Raw genomic sequence first — 20140 nt, 5'->3', positions numbered from 1 at the left:
CACGTCCTCCTTTTGTAATAAGCCCGATGACCGAGCAGGCCTCGTCTCCGTCCTTTCGGGTTCGGCTCTACTGTTAGAGGTTCTCCAGCTTATCTTGGACAGCTTTATGAACATCTGTATTTCTTCACCCCTCCCACACTCGATGAAAACATCTGGCGGTGTGTCAAAGGCGGTTTAGTGGGAGATTCCGTGTCTCTACGTCTCTGTCCTGGCAGTCTGCTGTGTGTAAACATGCCGCTGAGCAGAAGGGAATTATTTACAGCATGAGAGTTTATCAGTGCCATTTCTCAGTACAGCAGTAACAGCACACAGCTTTACAGATTTCCCTCTGGAGTCTGTCTCTCTCTATCTCTCTCTCTCTCCTCTCTCCTCTCTCTCTCACTCACTCACTCACTCACTCACTCACTCACTCTATCTCTCTTCTCTCTCTCTCTCTCCTCTCTCACTCACTCACTCACTCTATCTCTCCTCTCTCACTCACTCACTCACTCTATCTCTCCTCTCTCCTCTCTCTCTCACTCACTCACTCACTCACTCACTCACTCACTCACTCACTCACTCTCTCTCTCACTCACTCACTCACTCACTCACTCACTCACTCTCTCTCTCCTCTCTCCTCTCACTCACTCACTCTCACTCACTCTCTCTCTCCTCTCTCTCCTCTCTCACTCACTCACTCACACTCACTCACTCACTCTCTCTCTCCTCTCTCCTCTCACTCACTCACTCTCACTCACTCTATCTCTCCTCTCTCTCTCTCTCTCACTCACTCACTCTCTCTCTCCTCTCTCCTCTCACTCACTCACTCTCACTCACTCACTCACTCACTCTATCTCTCCTCTCTCTCTCTCTCTCACTCACTCACTCTATCTCTCCTCCCTCTCTCTCTCACTCACTCACTCACTCTCACTCACTCACTATCTCTCCTCACTCACTCACTCTATCTCTCTCTCTCTCTCTCTCCTCACTCTCTCTCTCACTCACTCTCTCTCTCTCTCTCTCCTCACTCTCTCTCTCTCTCTTACTCTCTCTCGGTCTCTCTCTCTCTTACTCTCTCTCGGTCTCTCTTGCTCTCTCACTCTCTCTTACTCTCCCTCACTCCCTCTCTCTCGCTCTCTCACTCTCTCTTACTCTCCCTCACACTCTCTCTCTCTCTTGCTCTCTCACTCTCTCTCACTCTCCCTCATGCTCTCTCTCTCTCTCTCTCTCTCTCAGTCTCTCTCGCTCTCTCACTCTCTCTTACTCTCCCTCACTCGCTCTCTCTCTCGCTCTCTCTCTTACTCTCCCTCACACTCTCTCACTCTCTCTTACTCTCCCTCATGCTCTCTCTCACTCCCTCTCTCTCTTACTCTCTCTCGCTCTCTCACTCTCTCTCATTCTCCCTCACGCGCGCTCTCTCTCTCTCTCTCTCTCTCTCTCTCTCCCTCACTCACTCTCACTCACTCAATCTCTCTTCTCTCTCTCTCTTTCTCTCTCTTACTCTCTCTCGGTCTCTCTCGCTCTCTCACTCTCTCTTGCTCTCTCACCCTCTCATACTCTCCCTCACTCTCTCTTTCTCTGTTTCTCTCTCACTCTCTCTCTTTTACTCTCTCTTACTCTCTCTCACTCTCTCTCTCTCTCTCTCTCTCTCTCTCACACACACTTGTGTGACACATGTGTCTTTATGCTTCTGCCTCCAGAATTCCTTCAGCTCACTTCAGCACCATCCTCAATAGGCTTTGAACTCTTGTCTTTTTCTTCTGGAGACGCAGTGAGCGCTGGTCCTAGACTTCACACAGACAGCTGCTTCGGCTGTGCAGCTCTGTACTCTCTCTCACCGTGTCTCTCACTCTGTCTCACTATATCTCTCTGTCTCACCGTGTCTCTCACACTCTCACTGTCTTTCTCACTCTGTCTCACCGTGTCTCTCTCTCTGTCTCACCATGTCTCTCTCTCTGTCTCACCGTGTCTCTCACTCTCTCACTGTGTCTCTCAAGTGGTCTTACCCGTGTTTCTCACTCTCTCACCCGTGTCTCTCACGCTGTCTCACCCGTGTCTCTCACTCTCTCACCCGTCTCACTCTATCTCACTCTGTCTCCCACTGTTACTGTCTCTCTCACTGTCTCACCGTGTCTCTCACTCTCTCACCCGTGTCTCACTCTTTCACCGTGTCTCTCACCATGTCTCTCACTGTGTCTCACGCTGTCTCATCTGTGTCTCTCACTATATCTGTCTCACCGTGTCTCACGCTGTCTCACCCGTGTCTCACGCTGTCTCACCCGTGTCTCACGCTGTCTCACCCGTGTCTCACGCTGTCTCACCCGTGTCTCACGCTCTGTCTCACTGTCTCTCTGTTTCCCACTCTCTTACTGTCTCTCTCACTATATCTCACTGTATCTCTCGCTGTCTCACTGTCTCCCACTCTCTTACTGTCTCTCTCACTATATCTCACTGTATCTCTCGCTGTCTCACTGTCTCCCACTCTCTTACTGTCTCTCTCACTATATCTCACTGTATCTCTCACTGTCTCACTATGTCTCCCACTCTCTTACTGTCTCTCTCACTATATCTCACTGTATCTCTCGCTGTCTCACTGTCTCCCACTCTCTTACTGTCTCTCTCACTATATCTCACTGTATCTCTCGCTGTCTCACTATGTCTCCCACTCTCTTACTGTCTCTCTCACTATATCTCACTGTATCTCTCGTTGTCTCACTATGTCTCCCACTCTCTTACTGTCTCTCACTATATCTCACTGTATCTCTCACCGTCTGACTATGTCTCCCACTCTCTTATTGTCTCTTACATTCACACTGTTTCACTGTCTCTTACCATCTCACACTCTGTGACACTGTCTCACTCTCACTGTCTCATTCTCTCTCACTGTGCCTGTCACTCTCTCTGTCTCTCATTCTGTCTCTGTCTCTCTTTGTGTCTCTCACGCTGTCTCATTGTGTCATTAACTCTGTATCTTACTCAGTGTCTCTCTTTCTGTCTCTCTCTCTCTCAGTGTCTCTGTGGGGAAACATTACACCTACAGTAGGAATGCCACACCCTGCACAAGCTCTCTCTTATTCTTTCTCGGGCTTTTTCCACCTCACACATTTTTTTCCCCATTACCCTCACTCATGCTCTGTCTCTTGTTCTCTTTATATATGTGCAATCTTCCTTATGTTCTCTTTCTTTTATATCTTCTGTTTCTCCACCACATTTCCCACCTATTTTTGCCCTCTCTTCTTTCTCATCCATCAAGTAGATTGCTGCCTATGTCTCTACCCCTCTCAATCTCTCTGTCTGACTCTCTCTCTCTCTCTCCGCCCCTCCCTGTTCTGACTCGGCGCTGTTATTTCTCCCTCCCTGGTGTGAGAATTCTCTCTCTCTGGCCCCCATGTTGCTGAGGCCCACCACGCCCCGCTAGCCCGGCTTTTCACATTTCAGCACTGCAGCGTGAAGATAAACAGCGCGAGTGGAACACCGCACGGCGAAGCACGGCTTTCCAAATCTGCTGAGGCCAGCGCTGTCCTCAATCACACCGTCGCTCGCGTGCGGCACCGCCTAGCTGTTCCCTGGTCGGTACAAGTCTGGAGTAAAACGAATGAGATTGGTGTGAACCGGATGAAATCTGATCCCGGATCGGACCTCGGAGACGTACGGCGGAGACGCCGTATGACTAATCTGACTGGAAGGCTGTTCCTGAGCAGATATGCAGAAGGTTTAAATTGCAACAGGCGAAAGTGAGATTATGCAAATCGCTCCGTGTGTAGTTCACGCTTCTGAGGTTGCCAGATCTGACGTTTCTCACCAGTGGAAATGAGCAATCCTTGTGCTCGACAAACACCACGGTTGTAAAGAGTGGCCGTTTGAGTTAAAGTAGCCATCCTAACATCGCTAGCTCCTCACGTCCTATGCAAACTCTAGAGACTGATGTTTGATAACTGAAGACCTGCATCTCTGCACGCTTCCTGTAGAGCGACGGTTGTATCATTCTTTTCATGACCTTAAAATGCTCTAAATGCGAATCACTTTAAATGTACCAGTATCCATCTGCAGCTGTTTTAATGCCCACAGATACACAACTGCTTTTGGTGACACTTAGCATTCGTGTGTGTGTGTGTGTGTGTGTGTGTGTGTGTGTGTGTGATTAAGTCTGAATTTCCCCAGCGGGTGCCAGCTGCTGCCGTACCCCCCGTCGCCATGGCAGGCTGTAACACAAGACTGGCAGCCTCATCCTGCTGCGCCTCGCTTGCCAATCATTATCACTCACACACACACACGCGCATACTTACTACCCACAGTGCCAGCAGAGCACACAGCTTCAATACGAATGATCGTCATGCACCACGCCATGTGAGATTTGTGAGATATCTTCAGGAGAGAGAGCGAGCAGAAGCGACGGTGGTGTGTTACGCCTCTGCGAGGACGTACGTCCCAGTTTCACTCCAGTTCCCGAGAGATCCGTTTGCGCGAGGATCGCAGCTCAGCAGCGCATCCGTTTTTGCCGATTGATTATTACATCCGCTTGGAGACACTTCTCCTGCGATATGTCCTAGAGATCAGTAGTAGCTGCTCTTCTCTCAGCGTGGAGCACGACTACGGTATTCAGAGTGAACACGTCCTCGATAGATTTAAATACAGCTACAGAATGGGAAGAACGGTTCGCAAGGCGTCGCCTTGAGATTTACAGCATCCTTAGTAACCGCCTGGTCAAAGTGAAGGTGGTTTTAATTAGACTAGTCATTTGTTTATACTCGGAGAAATAACGCCAAGTGAACTTGTTCGAAAATATCGCAGGCTGGTACAAAAACAAAACAGCTGGGTGAACGGCATTTAAAAAAAAAAAAAAAAAAAAAAGTTAAAAACCCATCTGCTTTAGGCCACGCCCACTTCTGGTTTAACTATAAATACAGACACGAATGTAGATAGTTGTGTTACAGCCGTAATATCGAGGCATCGTAAACAATCAGTAAACAGGTAAGTGTGTGTGTGTGTGTGTGTGTGTGTGTGAGAGAGAGAGCACCACAGCAGGTTTAATGACAGGTGTGACACGTGACATTCGTCGTTAATCTTCTTTAATTGTTAGGGAAAACAAGGCCTTCCCACTCGACTCTCTCTCTCTCTCTCTCTCTCTCTCTCTCTAAGCTTTAATGAGAGCAGGTGTGCCACACACACACACACACACCTGCATGTCGAACAGCAGCTCTCAGGCTCCTGGAGGATTTCTCTTCAATATCAGAAAACTAATGTTTGTTTGTTTGTTTATTTGTTTGGGTGATGTATCGACTTTGTATTATTAGAGTCGGACGATTCTTGTTGCGGGATTAGTCTTGCCGTGCGTATTGTTATTTAACTCAAAAGTACTAAAACGTGTAGTCGTTGATTTTGTGAAGCTTCGTGTAACGACGTGTTTATTTCAAACTTGTGGAAGGAGTCTCCGGTTTCAGCGCATGTTTTCCGTCACGTGTTTGACGGTAACTCGATTCAAGAGAGAGGAAAAGCGCGAGGCTGGTGGGGGCTCCGACTGTTTACCGCCGCTACAGCGTAAGCAGCGCCTGCGAGGCGATTCGACACGATGAGCTGCACTCAGTAATTGTCTTTGGCACCCGGACCTCGAGACTGGATTGATGTCTGTGCACGAGGTGTTGGTGATTGGCAGATTGATCCCGAGTCAAGGCGCGAAGGGAATGTGGAACAGAGGCGAGGAGAAGGATAGAGCCAGGGAGACGTCGTGTTTATTTCTCGGGTGGAGATCAGGCGCTCGAGCTCAACGTTGCCGTCGTGCAGCATTTTCTAAAACCTGTAGACAGAGAGAGAGAGAGAGAGAGAGAGAGAGAGAGAGAGGAGCAGAAAATCAAAAGAGGCTGGGAGAGGGAGAGGGGGAGGCACGTAAACAAGAGAGGTGATGAGAAAAAGGGTTAGCGACTCAAAGGGAGAAAGTGAATGAAGAGAAAGCGGGGATTTGGAGGAAAAGCGCTTCCAAATCAAAGCCAGCGTGTGTCTCCGTTCGGCAGACGGCTCCGAGACGGCGTCTTTTTTCTGTTTTTTTGCTGTAATTGCCAAACTTAAACTCCTCCGTGTTTATTTTGCCGTGTACAGCGACAGGGCTGTCAGATTTGTCAGAACATCGCACCTCCTTACTCGGAGCGGCTCCCTTCGAGAAACATCTGACTCGGTGCTGCGTTTGAGTCGAGGCAGATTGTGGCCCTCACCCACAGACATCTGTCTCACTTTCATCCTGCAGCTCCTTTGGTGTCTGTATGTAGAACGTGTCGGAAAAGTGAGCAGGATCTCAGTCTCTCCTGTTTTTCAGACTTGTTTTTGTTCACGTTTATTCTGCATTTCTATGTTGTTGTTGTTGTTGTTGTTTAGCTCTCCCCTTATACTTTTATTAGCACAGCCGCTGCTCGCTTGCCTCCTCAGTGAGGGCAGGCCAGCCGAGGGTGAAGGTCCCGTTCGGATGCTAAATGCAGCGCCGAGTCCTGGAAGGGGCGGAGCTCCGAGCCCACTCACACTGCGTCCGTCAGTCTTCCCACTCGGCGCAGATAAAAGACCGTCACACCTCGCAGTCTTTCGGTTTCTGTGTCTTTTTCATTCTCACAGAAGAGATTTGCTAGCGTGACTGACCAGAGGTTGCCTTGGCGATGCTGGCTGTTGGATTTCCCGCTGGTTAGCGGATGCTAGTCTTTCGTTCAATCTCTCTCTCTCTCTCTCTCGCCCATTCCTCCTTGCTTTCCAGACCAATCTGTTGCTCTGCTGTTGAAAGACAAGCTTGTGTTTAGCTAGACAAAACATCTGTCTGTCCTGCAGCTTTGTCCAGACATACAGTAGTCAGTCACTGTAGACCCTAGATGCCTCCTGCGTGGCGTTCTCCGTCCCGTCACATCCCGACAATGCCAGTCATCCACGCTCAGGAGTCCTGTCGAGCGAGATTGGTGTGGGAGGGGCATACTTTCCTTCGACCTGTCAATCACAGCAACACTAGCTAATCGTAGCCGTCTGTGAGCTCGTGTATGCGGAACAGGGCGGGTAGCTCTCTCTCCAGAGTGTGTGACGCCGCCGCGGTTTGAGCAGCAGTTTGTTTTGTTTTTTTCCCCAAGATATTTTTATTGAGAAAGAAAACAAACCTCCTGTCACATAGCAACAATGCCATTCTCATATTTTTTTTTTATACTTGCATATACACACACATACATACATAGTGTAAAAAAGGAAAACTAAATTAAAAGAGTACAATCAACTAAACAGCCCCCCCCCCCCAACCCCACCCCGGCTCATCATGCCTAACCAATATCTATACCTGGTTATATAGATATTGTAAAACCCAACAACAGCCATAAAAATTCTAATGTGAAGTGTCTGTAACTCCATAAAATATGAAATAAAGTGTTGCCTTTTATTTAAAAAAAAATTGTCAGTACAACCCCTAATCGTATACTTTATTTTCTCGAGTTTTAAAAAAAAAAAAAAACATCACGTCCTTTAGCCAGTGGGAGATGGAGGGATATTTAGCAGACTTCCAGTGCAACAGTAGGGAACGTCTTGCTATTAGGGATGTGAAAGCGATCGTATCTTTTTGTACAGAGCTTAATGGAACTGAGACATCAGGAATCCCAAATATAGCAATCAATGGGCAAGGTTTTAAATCTACCCTGAGAATAGTGGACATGATGGTAAAGAAACCAGACCAAAAGCCATAGAGACCAGGGAAAAAGAAAAACATATGGCCAAGATGACAGGGAGAGCCGTGGCATTTATCACACTTGTCCTCTACTTCTGGATATATTACAGAAAGTCTCGACTTAGACAAATGGACTCTGTGTAAAACTTTGAACTGGATGAGCCCAAGACGAGCACAGGAAGTGGTAGACTGTACCCTCCCTATAGCACGTTCCCAACACTCTTCACTTATCTGTACTCCTAACTCCGTTTCCCACACATTCTTAATTTTGGTGCTCGCCTCACTACCTAACGCCAGAATAAAATCATAAATCCTAGAAATCATTCCTCTCTGATGTGGATTGTTTGAAAACAAGCTTTCCCAAGCCTGTTCAGGAGGCGCAGAGGGAAAATCAGGAAAACATCTAGAAACGGAAGTCCGAATTTGAAAATAACGAAACAGATGCGTCACGGGGAGGTCATAAGTAGAGGACAGACTGGCAAAGCTATCAAAGACACCATCGGCATACAGATTTTTTAATTGTTTAATGCCCTTGTCATAGCACACTGAAAATGTAGAGTCCAAACACGATGGAGGAAATAAGTGGTTGTTGCTTAAAGGACCCAAAGAGGATGCACCTACAAACTTAAAGCGCCGTCTAAATTGATACCCGAGCAGCGGTTTGAAGATGTGGTGGCTCAGAGGAAGCCTGCACCGTTCCCATTATTTTGTCCCGAGAACGGGTTACGTTCGTGGCATTCTCTTCAGAAACTCGTACGTTTCTAGGAGATGTTTTGTAGACTCTCTGCATCTCAACAAGCTTTCCTGTTGATTTGTTTTTTTAACGTTAAACGATTGCCGCTCGGGCTCGTCTTACACAAGCACGAATCGGCTTTTTGACAAATTGATTAGGCTGAAATCGATTACTTCCACCAGCATGACTTCAATTAACAGAACGACCTTGGCCCCAGCATGGCGGGAACATCTTTGGCCAATTAGAGGTCAATAGCAGGTGTTCGGCCCTCTAATCAGCCGCTAATGCAGGTTTGGACGTTAACGAGAGCGACTGGAGAATCGGCACTGGGTAAGATAGTGGCGTTTATAGAGGAGCAGGACCTGACTCTCGCCGGTGTGAGTGTGGATGGAAAGATGGAGAAGGAAGGAGAAGACGAGTGCAGCGGTGTCGGGGTTCGATTGAGGAATCGGAAGCAGATGGACTTCCTGGATCAGATGGCACAATGGTGTTGCCAAGCAGCTGGTTAGTATGTTCTCGCCTGTCTGGATGTGACGCTGTTCCTTCCTGTAACATGGCTGAAAGCTTTTCCTGGACTAATCTTAGTCAGAGAGAGAGAAAAAAAAACAAAGGTGTTTTTGTCTCCGTCTCCCCAAACTTCCTCTCACCAGACGGTTTTTGAAGCCTCGGCTGGATGGTGCGGAGACGCTGCCAGTCTCTCGCTGCCCTTCTGACACCCGGAAACAAAGGCAGCGTGCTGGTTTCGGGACTTCCTGCCACAGTGAGGTCTGATGTCCTCAACACACACTCACACACACAGCCGAGCTCTTAGGATGGACACAAACTCCATCCTGCTGAGGTTTAATGGACTCGAGCGCCTGCCTCTTTCTTTACTCGCTCTATTGAGAAGACGCTTCTTAAGAAGCCTTCCAGGTCTCTTCTTCCACGGGGTTTGTTCAAAGATAAAAAGGATCAGCGTGCTTTTATTCTTCTTATTTCAACTGATAATGAGCATGCTCCTCATTTCATAACACACTTTGGTCAATTCATCTGGTGTCTACTTTTCATATCTCTCGCTCTCTCTGCAGAAAGCTTCCTGGTTTCTTTGACAGCGTTACCTAAAGGAAGAGAGAGAAAGACAGCCAGAGAGCTGATTAATCGTGCCTGTTGGCTTCTCTCCATTTATAACCATTCCACTTCCTGTCAGATCACAACAGCTCAACCAATAAAGGATGACACATGAATCAGTGAGCTTAATTGTTCATTGATGAGCCGCTCGGTGATCTGCATTCCTTCATCTTTCATCTTTACGCCTGTTATAAACTAGGAATTCAGGTCCGTCTGTAACGACTCCTCCGTCTGGGCATCTCAAACGTGAGCGCGATCACGTCCTACGCCCAGCAGGAAGGAGGCTGCCCAAAAACTGCTCCCTGCGTCAGCTTCTGCCTTCACGTTCTGTCCTGGAGGGTCACAACACAAGGTTTACTGCTTTCTCCTCTCTAACGGCTTCTAATGAAGGAGCGCCAAAGAATGTGCAGCAGCTGGGTTTAAAAAAACAAAAGCAAAAAAACCCCCATTCTCAACGGTTTTTCCATCCACAGTGAAGTGTTTTTCCTCTCCACCGTTTCCTGGCACTCTGCATCAACAGCACTCAGGATACCTAATTACATTAATTAGCTTGAAGAGTCCCAGAAGGTGTGTGTATGTGTGTATATATGTGCTTACATCTGAACTAGAGTGACGGGCTTTTGTAAAAGATTGTGTAAGGCGTGTATTAGAAGCGCACTGGCGGGCGGATGAGCGAGTAATGGCAGTGCGCCGGGTGTTTCGGGGACAGAAGGTCACGTCGCAGCGTTCGCCAATTATTCCTAATGATCCACTGTTGCTTCTTAACAAGCCAGCGGCTACCACGCGCAGCAGCGAGGAACGAATTACACCGCTCGGTACTCCTGCGTATCCATACACACACACGTTGATGTGTAGATTCCACCGTCATCCCAATACCCAACATACAGACCGTGTATCCCGAGCAGAAGGACACCGCGGGGTTCTCTCCGTCCAACACGCACGTCCGCTAATTGGCTTGACCGCAGGCGCGAGTCGAAGGCCGCGCTACAATCCGCTACGACGTCTCTTTCCAGCAGCTGAGCGTGCGCGAACGATTCTGCGTGCGTTTGGACACCGTGTCCAAGCCAAGAAGATTCTTTTTTAAAAAGCACCAGTGTTGGTGCAACAAAAGAGTAAAACGCCCAGACACACACGCACACGCGCACACGCTCCGGGCTTCCAGAAATAGCTTCTGGTGAGGATGATTAGCAAACGGGGGGCTGGAGGCTGTGCGAAAACACTGAGCGAGAACGATGACACGGTCTTTCAGACGACACGCCACAACAACATTCTCATTCTCATCACGTCCAGAAAGCATGTTCGTGTGTAATCGTAGATATATAAATAGATAAGAGAGAGCACACGCTAGCGTTTACTGTTGCTGCCTCGCCTCGCCTCACCTCGCTCTTGCTCCAGCCTCGCTGTGAAACACAAAGCGCTCGCACATCAATCACACTCCACTTTAATATGATTTTCGCCCGGGTCAAGGCAGCCAGCCGTTTCACGTCTCGGCAAATGACAGGCCTAGGCTAAATGTTTCTGCGGAGCGTGTGTGTCTGGCTTTATCTACAGAAGACAAAGAAGGAGAAAGGGCAGTGTACGTGAGGGATCAGGATTCGGCTGCGGTTATTAAAATATGTTTATAATGAATTACAGTCGTTTACATGGCGTGCGTTCCTGCTGTAAGGGAGTACTGTTCCTGCTCTTCGACCTACATTATGATTAATGCATGTTAAAGTGAGGGGTGTGTGCGTGTGCGTGTGTGTGTGTAATAGAGACAGAGATGCTGCAAATGGATTCTCCTCGGAGACGACGAGAGCAGTGTGTGTTACCTTGCGAGTCGTGACTGATCAATACGCGCTCTGCTGCAGCGTCTGAAATCTAATCCTGTAATAAATGCAGCGGGGCCGGGCCGGGCCGACACCGCCTCTGCGAGAATGTCAAATAAACACGGAGCGAGGAGCACTGGGTTCAGAAAACACCCATCAGTAACGCCGCCATAAAATAAAAAAGTTCCGGATAAACTTCAATCTATAGCCAGAGTGTCGCTTTCTCACAAACTTTTATAGATCTGAATATCTTCTAACCGATGGATGGAGCATGGAGGAAATAACGGATGAGCAGCAGGATGGATGGATTGATGGGTGGGTGGATGGGTGGATGGAAAACAGATGGAGGGATGAATGGATGGGTGGGGAAAATGGTTAGATGGATGGATGAATTAGATGGGAAAAAAAAACTGAAAACATGGAGAGACAGAGGGACAAAATTGGATGGATGGATGGATGGAAAACAGATGGAGGGGTGAATCAGATGGTTAGATGAATGGATAGACAGAGGGACAAAGCTGGATGGATGGATGGACAGAGATGGCCTTTAGAGGATGTGTGGACAGAGTCCGGTGGATGGACAGACACACACACACGGGCCTGTCACCTTTTGTGCAGAAAGACGGACGGGTGGATGGATGGATGATCCACACCTCAGTGTACTCATAAACTGCTTACACACAGCAGTTGGAACAGCATGTTCACATCACACACTGACTCCAGATCAGTTCTAATTCTGCTCTCACAACACTAACATCAACACGTGTCTCATATTCACTGAGCCCAGGTCAGTTCTGCCTGATGACTTCTACCAAGGAGCCACAGAACTTTCTCTTCTCTCTCGCTCTCTCTCTCTCTCTCTCTCTCTCTCTCTCTCTCTCTCTCTCTCTCTCTCTAGCTTGCTCGCTCGCGGCCCCCCCCACTCTCTCTTGCCCCCCCCCCCCCCCGGGAGTATTGATCGAGCTGGCAGTTATCGGTGATGCAGGCATTCAGTAACAAAGCCTCCATTAAAGCATTAGGCCCTTTCAGAGTGTTTTTTTTTTTTTCCTCCTGCGCCTCCTCGCAGCTGCGAATGTGTTTCGAATCTTTCCTGCACCTCACTAATCATGCTCCGTGTCCAAAGATGAATTACGGCGAAGGCAGGATGCATGAGGAAGAAGGCAAATCGAAATCGCTTCTTTCATGTACATCTCAAGAGGAGAGAGTGTACTGTAGAGGTTCGTCACGATTCGCTGCAAGGGGACAAAAATCCATTTTCCCGGTTTGCTGTTTTTCCATTTAGTTCACGAAAAAAAATGTTTTGTTTGTTATTGAGGAGCACAGCGAGGAATTTTATGTCTGTTTTATGTTTTTTGTCCCCCCCGTAGGGTTCGAGTTGCTCTACCAGCCCGAGGTGGTGCGTCTCTATCTGTCCCTGCTGACCGAGAGTCAGAACTACAACACCTTGGAGGCGGCGGCAGGGGCCTTACAGAACCTCAGCGCTGGACAGTGGACCGTCAGTACACACACACACACACACACAGCTATAGCCAAACACCATGTGTGTTTATCTGCATCATACCGTGTTTAAATTAGCAGTGTTAACTAAAACACAGTGGTCAGCGTATGAGCAAAGTTTCTCCAGACGTAGCTAAGCAGCATGTCGGACCACACTCACAAGCCCCATGTGCTTACATCGTGTGTGTGTGTGTGTGTGTGTGTGTGTGTGACCCGTCTCTTTACCCTAATAGGATTTCAGAGAGCTGTTTCAGTTTTATTCCCTATGCAGGTTTTTTGTTTTTTTTTCTTAAGACCTGCTGAAGCTCGCCATCTCCTCCTAGTGCTCACTATATGCTACTGCAGCACTTTGTTTACACCGTAGACAGAGCCAGCTGAGGAGACCAGGGCTTTATGTCACATGGGGATGTTGTGTTAATCAATAAGAAGCTCCAGTGACTCCGTGTTCGATCCTGAGCCCGGGTTACCGGCTAACCGGAGCTTCCCGTGTTCTCCTCGTGCTCCTCATGTGGGGAGTTTAATCCGCGTCGCCTTTCATCCTAAACGACGAACTCCATCTCATGTTGATGTTTTTGGTCTGACTGATTTATTTATTTATTTATTCTTGACAGTGGTCCAACTACATCCGGGCGACGGTGCGTAAGGAGAAAGGCCTGCCGATCCTGGTGGAGCTGCTTCGCTCCGACTCGGATAAGGTGGTGCGCGCCATCGCCATCGCCCTGCGCAACCTCTCCATCGACCGACGCAACAAGGACCTTATAGGTGAGCTGCAAACCAAATCCGGTTCTCTTCTAGCAGCCGGAACGCTGAAAATCTCCGAGCTTAATAAAAGCAACCCACCTTGAGGAGAAATAAAGTGAATCGAGTTAGAAAACTGCTGTACAGAGCCATGAGAAGAGTTTTTAATGACCACCCGTTTCGATTTTTTTTATTATAATCCGAGAGATACGCTGCAACGTTCGCAATAACGCCTCCCGCCTTGGCCTTCATCGCATCTCGAAATTAGATCTGAGGAATAAGCGCGCGAACGCGGCGGAGTTATCCAGTCAGCCGGGCGAGGGTATTTCTTGATATTTTGAAGCGTATGAAATATTAAAGAGGCCGGATCATCTCTAAAGTCTTAATAGAGATGTAGGGGGAAATGTCAAGTCTGTAGCCAAGCTTCTTTTATTTTTTATATAAATATATTTGTAGTGAGTGAATTTCTGTAATTATATAATGTTCTCCCAAACACACACACACACATATATACAGTACTGTGTGAAAGTATTACTTTATTTTTGTGAAGTTAGTTGTAGATGTGTATTTTATGTGTTCTGGATTACTGTTTCAGCTGAAAGAGTTGCATTTCTTCCCAATTCCCAAGAAAAAAAGGTGGAAAAAATGAAAAGACACAATAACATCAAACACGAACCGAAATGAACTCATCACAGCAGCAGTGTAAACCAACACTATGTGTAATAAAAACACCGTCACAGGTGTGTGTGTGTGTGTGGTTAACCGTGCTGCCAGCCGCGAATCCTCCAGTAATAAAAATGTATAAAGTTAGTAAGTAATATTTTTGTGAAACCTCGCTGAGAAAAGTCCTGTTTGTTTGACTGTTACAGGGAGCTACGCGATGAGGGACTTGGTGAGTAACCTGCCGAGTGGGCAGCAGCGTCCCGCCAAGAACCTGGAAGAGGACACGGTGGTGGCGGTGCTCAACACCATCCACGAGATTGTGACGGACAGCTCGGAGAACGCTCGCTCGCTCATCATGGCTCAGGCCATCGATAAACTGGTGGCCATCCACAGGACCAGGTAGAATGTAATGCTGGGAACAGCGTTGACCGTAATCCTAACTTTTAGAGTGTAGTATAATTCCGAGCATGACCGTTAAACAAAGGCTAGCTTGCTAAGCGTGGACTCGGAAATGGAAGCAGTGGCGGCCATTTTGAAGCTGTAGTAGCTCCAGGGGTCCAGGTACTAACACTGCTCTCCTCCCTGTGACGCTTCTGATTCCTTGATCCATTCCAGCGCTTCTGCTAGCCGCCAGGAAGCAGCGTGAAAGCACAAGCGAGCGTGTTTCAGTCAAGTGGTTTTAGGTTGTAGTTTCACAGCGACGCGACGTTCTGTTCTGTTCTGTTCTGTTCTGTGCCAGACGTTTGATTCCACCACGGTGGTGTATTTCTGTCCACAGCCAGTCAGCCAGAGAGACCAAGGCCGCGTCTCACATCCTGCAGACGGTGTGGAGCTACAAAGAGCTGAGGAACACGCTGACCAAGGACGGCTGGAACAAAACTCATTTCCAGGTGCGGTACGAGCGTGGGTTCAGGAGAGATTACAGAGAGGATGGAGCGAGCAGAGTCTCTATCTCTAGCCATCTCTTCTCTTTCATCTAGCTTATTTCCGAGCTCTCTCAGTCCGATCTTCTCTGCTCGCTCCGTCTTGAAGAGCTTCATCCGGAGTACTCGAGAGCTTTTAGTGTGGATGAGATCTGCTCTATAATAATAGGATTTTTTTTGTTGTTGTTTTTGCGTCATCGCTGTACAAGGATTTTCTGAAAGAGAAGCTGACGTAACAAGACTGCGATAATGTTTTATATAAGCTACTTTTCTGAACTGTCCACAGCCCGCCGCGACCGCGGCTCCGAAAGGCTCAAAGAGCAGCAAGTCAGGATACGATGACACCACCCTCCCCCTGATGGAGAAGAGCCAAGGTGCGTCTTGTTTTTCCATTACACCGCTTTCGGTTTTTATGTACTATTTCTTTTTCACTCTATTTATATGCATAGCGACTATGTTTTCTAGCAGGGGTGTCCAGTCTTCGTTCCAACCAAGCAGAAGCCACACCCTGAGTATTTTTGAGAGCCAAGCTCTACTGATTAATCAGGTGGAATCAGGTGTGGCTCCTGCTTGATTGGAACGAGAACCTGCACCTACTCCGGCCCTTTGCGGAATAGATTGGACCCTTCTATATCCGTTGTACTAACTACATCTTTGGATTGTCTGAATATGGAGCGTACCCGGTTCTCTCAGGAACATCGTGCTATAGAACCTACTGCGTAGTCAAAACGTCGGTAAGGAAATAGAGCTCAGATGAGAGAACGTCGCCACCTTGGGCCTCATGTTACCTCATGTTCCTGATCGTTGGTGTGATTACAGCCTCCTTCTCAATCACTGTTTGAGTTTTCCCCCTCCCCCCCCAACACCTTCCAAATTCCACTTGAGCTGCAAGTTGTAGAATGATGTATGAATGCTGTAGGCTGGTAATTAGACGTTAGACAGACGGGATCAGATTGGCTGATTGGCAGGATAAGACAGGAGATGAATGAGGTTCGTCGCACAAAGTCATCAGTCTCTTCGTCTACGGTGGAGTCTCGTTCTCACTGCACATGCTCAGTAAAGACTGCAGTCGGTGGTGCAGTTGGAGTTTGGGTGGTGCTGAGAGGAGTAGGGAAGATGAGCTCCAGGCATCTCATTAAAGGGAGGAGTCTTCACCATGACAGCATTTAACAAATATATCTTTTATCGCTATTCCTCGCAAATTCAGACCTGATGTACGGCGTGTAGAGCTGCAACTCTCATTTCATCCTCGGCTCACTTCAGTCGGCTTACCTCGCTCAGTAACTGTTGGCTGAGGATTATGAAATGTGTTGATGTTTTTTTTTTAAAAATAAATAAATAAATAAATGTTTAATCCAGCATCTGGAAGCTGTACATGTACTGACGAGATGAAAGAAACAGCCTTTGAATGCTTTGCAGGCGACAGAGGCTGTGGCACTGGTGCTATGATACCTATGGATGAACTGGGTCCAGGTAAGACCGAGAGTGCATGCCGCCCAAAAAAAAAAAAAAAAAAAAGCATTGGTGCGTGTTGGAAAAAAAAAATTTCTAACGATTCATAACCGTTTCCCATTTCATCCAAGACGCGTGTGTGTGTGTGTGTGTTTTTTCTTCAGTCTGGAATGGGAATGATCATGAACCGTCTCACCATTTCACTAATCAAATCAAAATTATTATTATTATTATTTCATTTTTTTCCCCCTAACACGACCCTGCCGTTCATGATGTCGGTTCTAATGCTGTCTGTGAAATTCCTCTTTTCAAATGGGGTTTCCAGTGAGCTCTCCGAGGATCGTGCCTTTAGATTGCTTTCACCGCGCCGGTGTGTGCTGAGCAAACAGGTGCTGGGCTGCAGTGTGCTGAATCAGAGCTTGTGTCCACAGTCCTGATCCGAGCCAATACTGTTGTTTTATGCTTTATCAGTGCGTGTGATGTCGTCATGGACACGAATACAGGTCTTAAACATTGTGTTCTGCAAGCGAAGCTTTCAGAGAGAGGTGGCTTTCAAAGGAGCATCAGGAGTACCTTCTGGTACTTCTGTAGGAACTTCACTACATTACTGTGGTAAGAGATTGAGTAGGAGTTTAAAGTAGGAGCTTCACTAATAACATGTAGGCGGTGTGGTAGCAAGATTCATACGGACTTTAGATAAAATCTTTGGTTGGGACTTCTGCAGTATCTAAAAGGGGTAGGAACCTTTTGTAGGAGCCTTGGTGAGAGGGTCGGTTGGAGCTTCAGTAGTGATTTTTGTAGGAGCTTGAATATGAACTTCAGTAGGAACTGTAGACATTTAATTCATGACTTCAGGAAGATATTTTTTTTAGCAGCTTGAATAATGACGCCAGCCTCAGCAGGAGGTTCAGTTACAGCTTCAGTAGAGTTTCACTGAATGGCTTTAGGAGGATCTTAATGTCACCAGTAGGAGCTTGACTGGTACGTTTAGTCAGACATTTAATGATAGGAACTTCTACGGCGGTGTGAGTGGCATCAGTAGCTCTCTTAGTAACTTCAGAAGTACTGGATGTTTCCGTGAGAAATGTAGAAACTTTAGTAGTGAGAACTTCAGTAGAGGATCTCGAGTTGGTGCTTTGATTATTTCAGTAGGAGATGGAGGTAGTAATATGTATTGCAAGGTCAGTAGGAACAGTGTCGGTAATAAGATCAGTAGCAGCAGAAGCTGTTTAAATCTGTAAGAGGAAGCACAGCGATGGCCGACGTCGTAACCGTGGTGCCGTGATGGCTGTAGAAGCTGACAGTAATGGTATAAAGCCAACTGGGGCTTTCCTTTTCACCACGCCGCTTCGTGTCCCATGATGCCGTGCGGATCGTGCGAGGCAGACTGACAGTAATTGGACAGAGCGTGAGCCGAGGGAGCCGGGCTGGTGAGCGAGAACGTGGAAATTTTTGACGGGAGACAGAGGGGGAAGGGAAGACGAAAATGAAACGTCTCATTTCAGTCCTGGTAGAAGAAAAATAACCCAGATAAATTCAGCGCAGGTTTCTGTGATGCGTGTCGTATCCCGGACATGTGCATGCCCCTCGACTGATCCGCCCGATCAGCACGCTTTATCCGGGGCATCACTAACGCGCTCTCGCCTTCCTGTCTTCCAGACGGTTACTCCACCATTGACCAAAGGGACAAAGACTGCAAATATAAAACCAGCGACGCCTCGTCCGATCTGACCGAGCGAGAGCCTCTGAAGGTGAGATCGGACCTTTTTATTTCTTTCTTTCTTTCTTTCTTTCTTTATTGTTTATGTATTCAGTAAATATTTCAGACTGATGTCTGGTGCGTCTCTTTCCTGAGATGGCAGGATGGAGGAGTAGTTGTTGTATAATGCAGTCTTCCTGGTGATGTTGAGCTTTCCCATCTTTCCAGTGCACTCTGGTGCGATTAGTGAGATACTTTGTCCCTTTGAAGAGAGAGTAGATCACTTCTTAAGCTGTGTGTGTGTGTGTGTGTGTAAAGCCCACGGCGCCTTTGCGCTTATTTAAAACACTCATTCACAAGCAGCAGATAATTGAGTGTGTGTGTGCTGTGATTTTAACATTGAGATTGTGAAGAACTCGGCAGAGCACACCCCTCTCTCTCTCTCTCTCTCTCTCTCTCTCTCTCTCTCTCTCTGGTGGAGCAGCATCCCTCTTCGTGAAGCTCTCTCTCCCCCTCTCCTTCTCCCTCTCTCTCTTTCCCCCTCTCTCTTTCTCTCTGATAGAACGGCATACCTCTTTGTGAAGCTCTCCTTCTCCCTCTCTCTCTCTCTCACTCACTCACTCTCTCTCTCTCTCTCTCTCTCTCTCTCTCTCTCTCTCTCTCTGATGGAACATCATCCCTCTTCGTGAAGCTCTCTCTCTCTCTTCACTGGAGAATAATTTACGTGTCCTCTTGTCCTCATGAGACACAGTCTTGATCGATGAGCTGCACCAGAGCAACGACCAGCGTGAGGCTCTCGGGCGTTTGATCAAACGATTAAACGTCACCGTGTTATTTACGCCCTTGGAACACATCGGAAAAGACGCTGTAACGGGTTACACTGAGAATTTCCATCACCGTTCTAATAATAGACCTGATCAGTACTGTTTCATCATTATATTAGCAGCAGGCTGGAGGTGGTGATGATGCACCACACGGCCAAACGCACACACACACACGTCCGCTTGTTTGTTTTCAGCGCTGTGCAACCCTGCTTTAACATCTTGAGCTAAAAATGTTGTTTTGTCTATTTTTATTTGTTGTTTTGTCTATTTGTTCTCTGCTTTTGACTCGCATGATGTTTTTTTTTAATGATGACTAACCCTCAGTGCACTCACCTCTCTGTGTTCTGTCTCTCTCTCTCTGCCTGTCTCTCTCTTTCTCTGCCTCCCTCTCTCTCTCTGTCTCTCTCTCTGTCTCTCTCTCTCTCTGTCTCTCTCTCTGTCTCTCTCTCTCTCTCTCTCTCTCTCTGTCTCTCTCTCTGTCTCTCTCTCTCTCTCTGTCTCTCTCTCTCTGTCTCTCTCTCTCTCTCTCTCTCTCTGTTTGTGAAATGCATTTTGTTCTTTGCTGATTATTATTATTATTATTATTATTTTGAACCCTTCTCCCGTTGCTGCAGAACGACACGAATAGGAAGCACTATATCCGGAGCAACAGGCCGACTGTGAGTCTTGTGGACGCTTGCGACGTCAAGCCTCAGCCTGTTGACTCCTGGGTGTAAATGCATGCATGGTAGGTTTTCTCCGAGCGTTCGCCTCGGAAACGTTTCTGTTCCGCCGCCAGTCCACCCGTCCACCCGGCCCGTTTCACCCTAACCCAGAGAGCCCACAACGCCGTTTATTCCAGCTCAAAGCGCAGTCGGGTGTTTTCGCTCTGACGAGGTCGTGTGCTGTTGAAGTCACTGGTTTATATTCCCGTATTAGTCGTGCAGCGGTTAACAGAACCCCACTGATTAACCGCCGACGATATAACCATCATTTCTAATGTTTGGTGATTTTAACAATCCTAGAACTTTACACCACAGCGCTGTAAAATTCTGCATCCAAG

At 47.6% G+C, this 20140-nt stretch overlaps 1 protein-coding gene across 15 annotated transcripts in view; it reads left to right on the top strand.

The window, feature by feature from the left end:
* arvcfb (ARVCF delta catenin family member b) overlaps positions 1-20140 on the top strand; it is a 133127-nt gene that overhangs the window by 109719 nt on the left and 3268 nt on the right. For 8 of the 15 annotated variants that reach the window (XM_053610453.1, XM_053610451.1, XM_053610452.1 and 5 more), the window contains 8 exons: positions 12670-12797; positions 13411-13561; positions 14407-14599; positions 14979-15090; positions 15410-15497; positions 16543-16596; positions 18235-18326; positions 19713-19825. In XM_053610453.1, the coding sequence (XP_053466428.1) occupies positions 12670-12797; positions 13411-13561; positions 14407-14599; positions 14979-15090; positions 15410-15497; positions 16543-16596; positions 18235-18326; positions 19713-19814 (920 nt within the window). In that variant the 3' untranslated portion in view covers positions 19815-19825. Of the gene's footprint in view, positions 1-12669; positions 12798-13410; positions 13562-14406; positions 14600-14978; positions 15091-15409; positions 15498-15591; positions 17510-18234; positions 18327-19712; positions 19826-20140 lie in introns of those variants that run through there. The other 7 variants (XR_008384353.1, XR_008384354.1, XM_053610462.1 and 4 more) reach the window with 7 other exon arrangements.

The sequence above is a fragment of the Ictalurus furcatus genome, chromosome 22 (assembly GCF_023375685.1).
Source record: "Ictalurus furcatus strain D&B chromosome 22, Billie_1.0, whole genome shotgun sequence".
Taxonomy (NCBI): domain Eukaryota; kingdom Metazoa; phylum Chordata; class Actinopteri; order Siluriformes; family Ictaluridae; genus Ictalurus; species Ictalurus furcatus.
The sequence above is the reverse complement of the archived record's forward strand: the minus strand, read 5'-3'. Positions and strand labels throughout refer to the sequence as shown.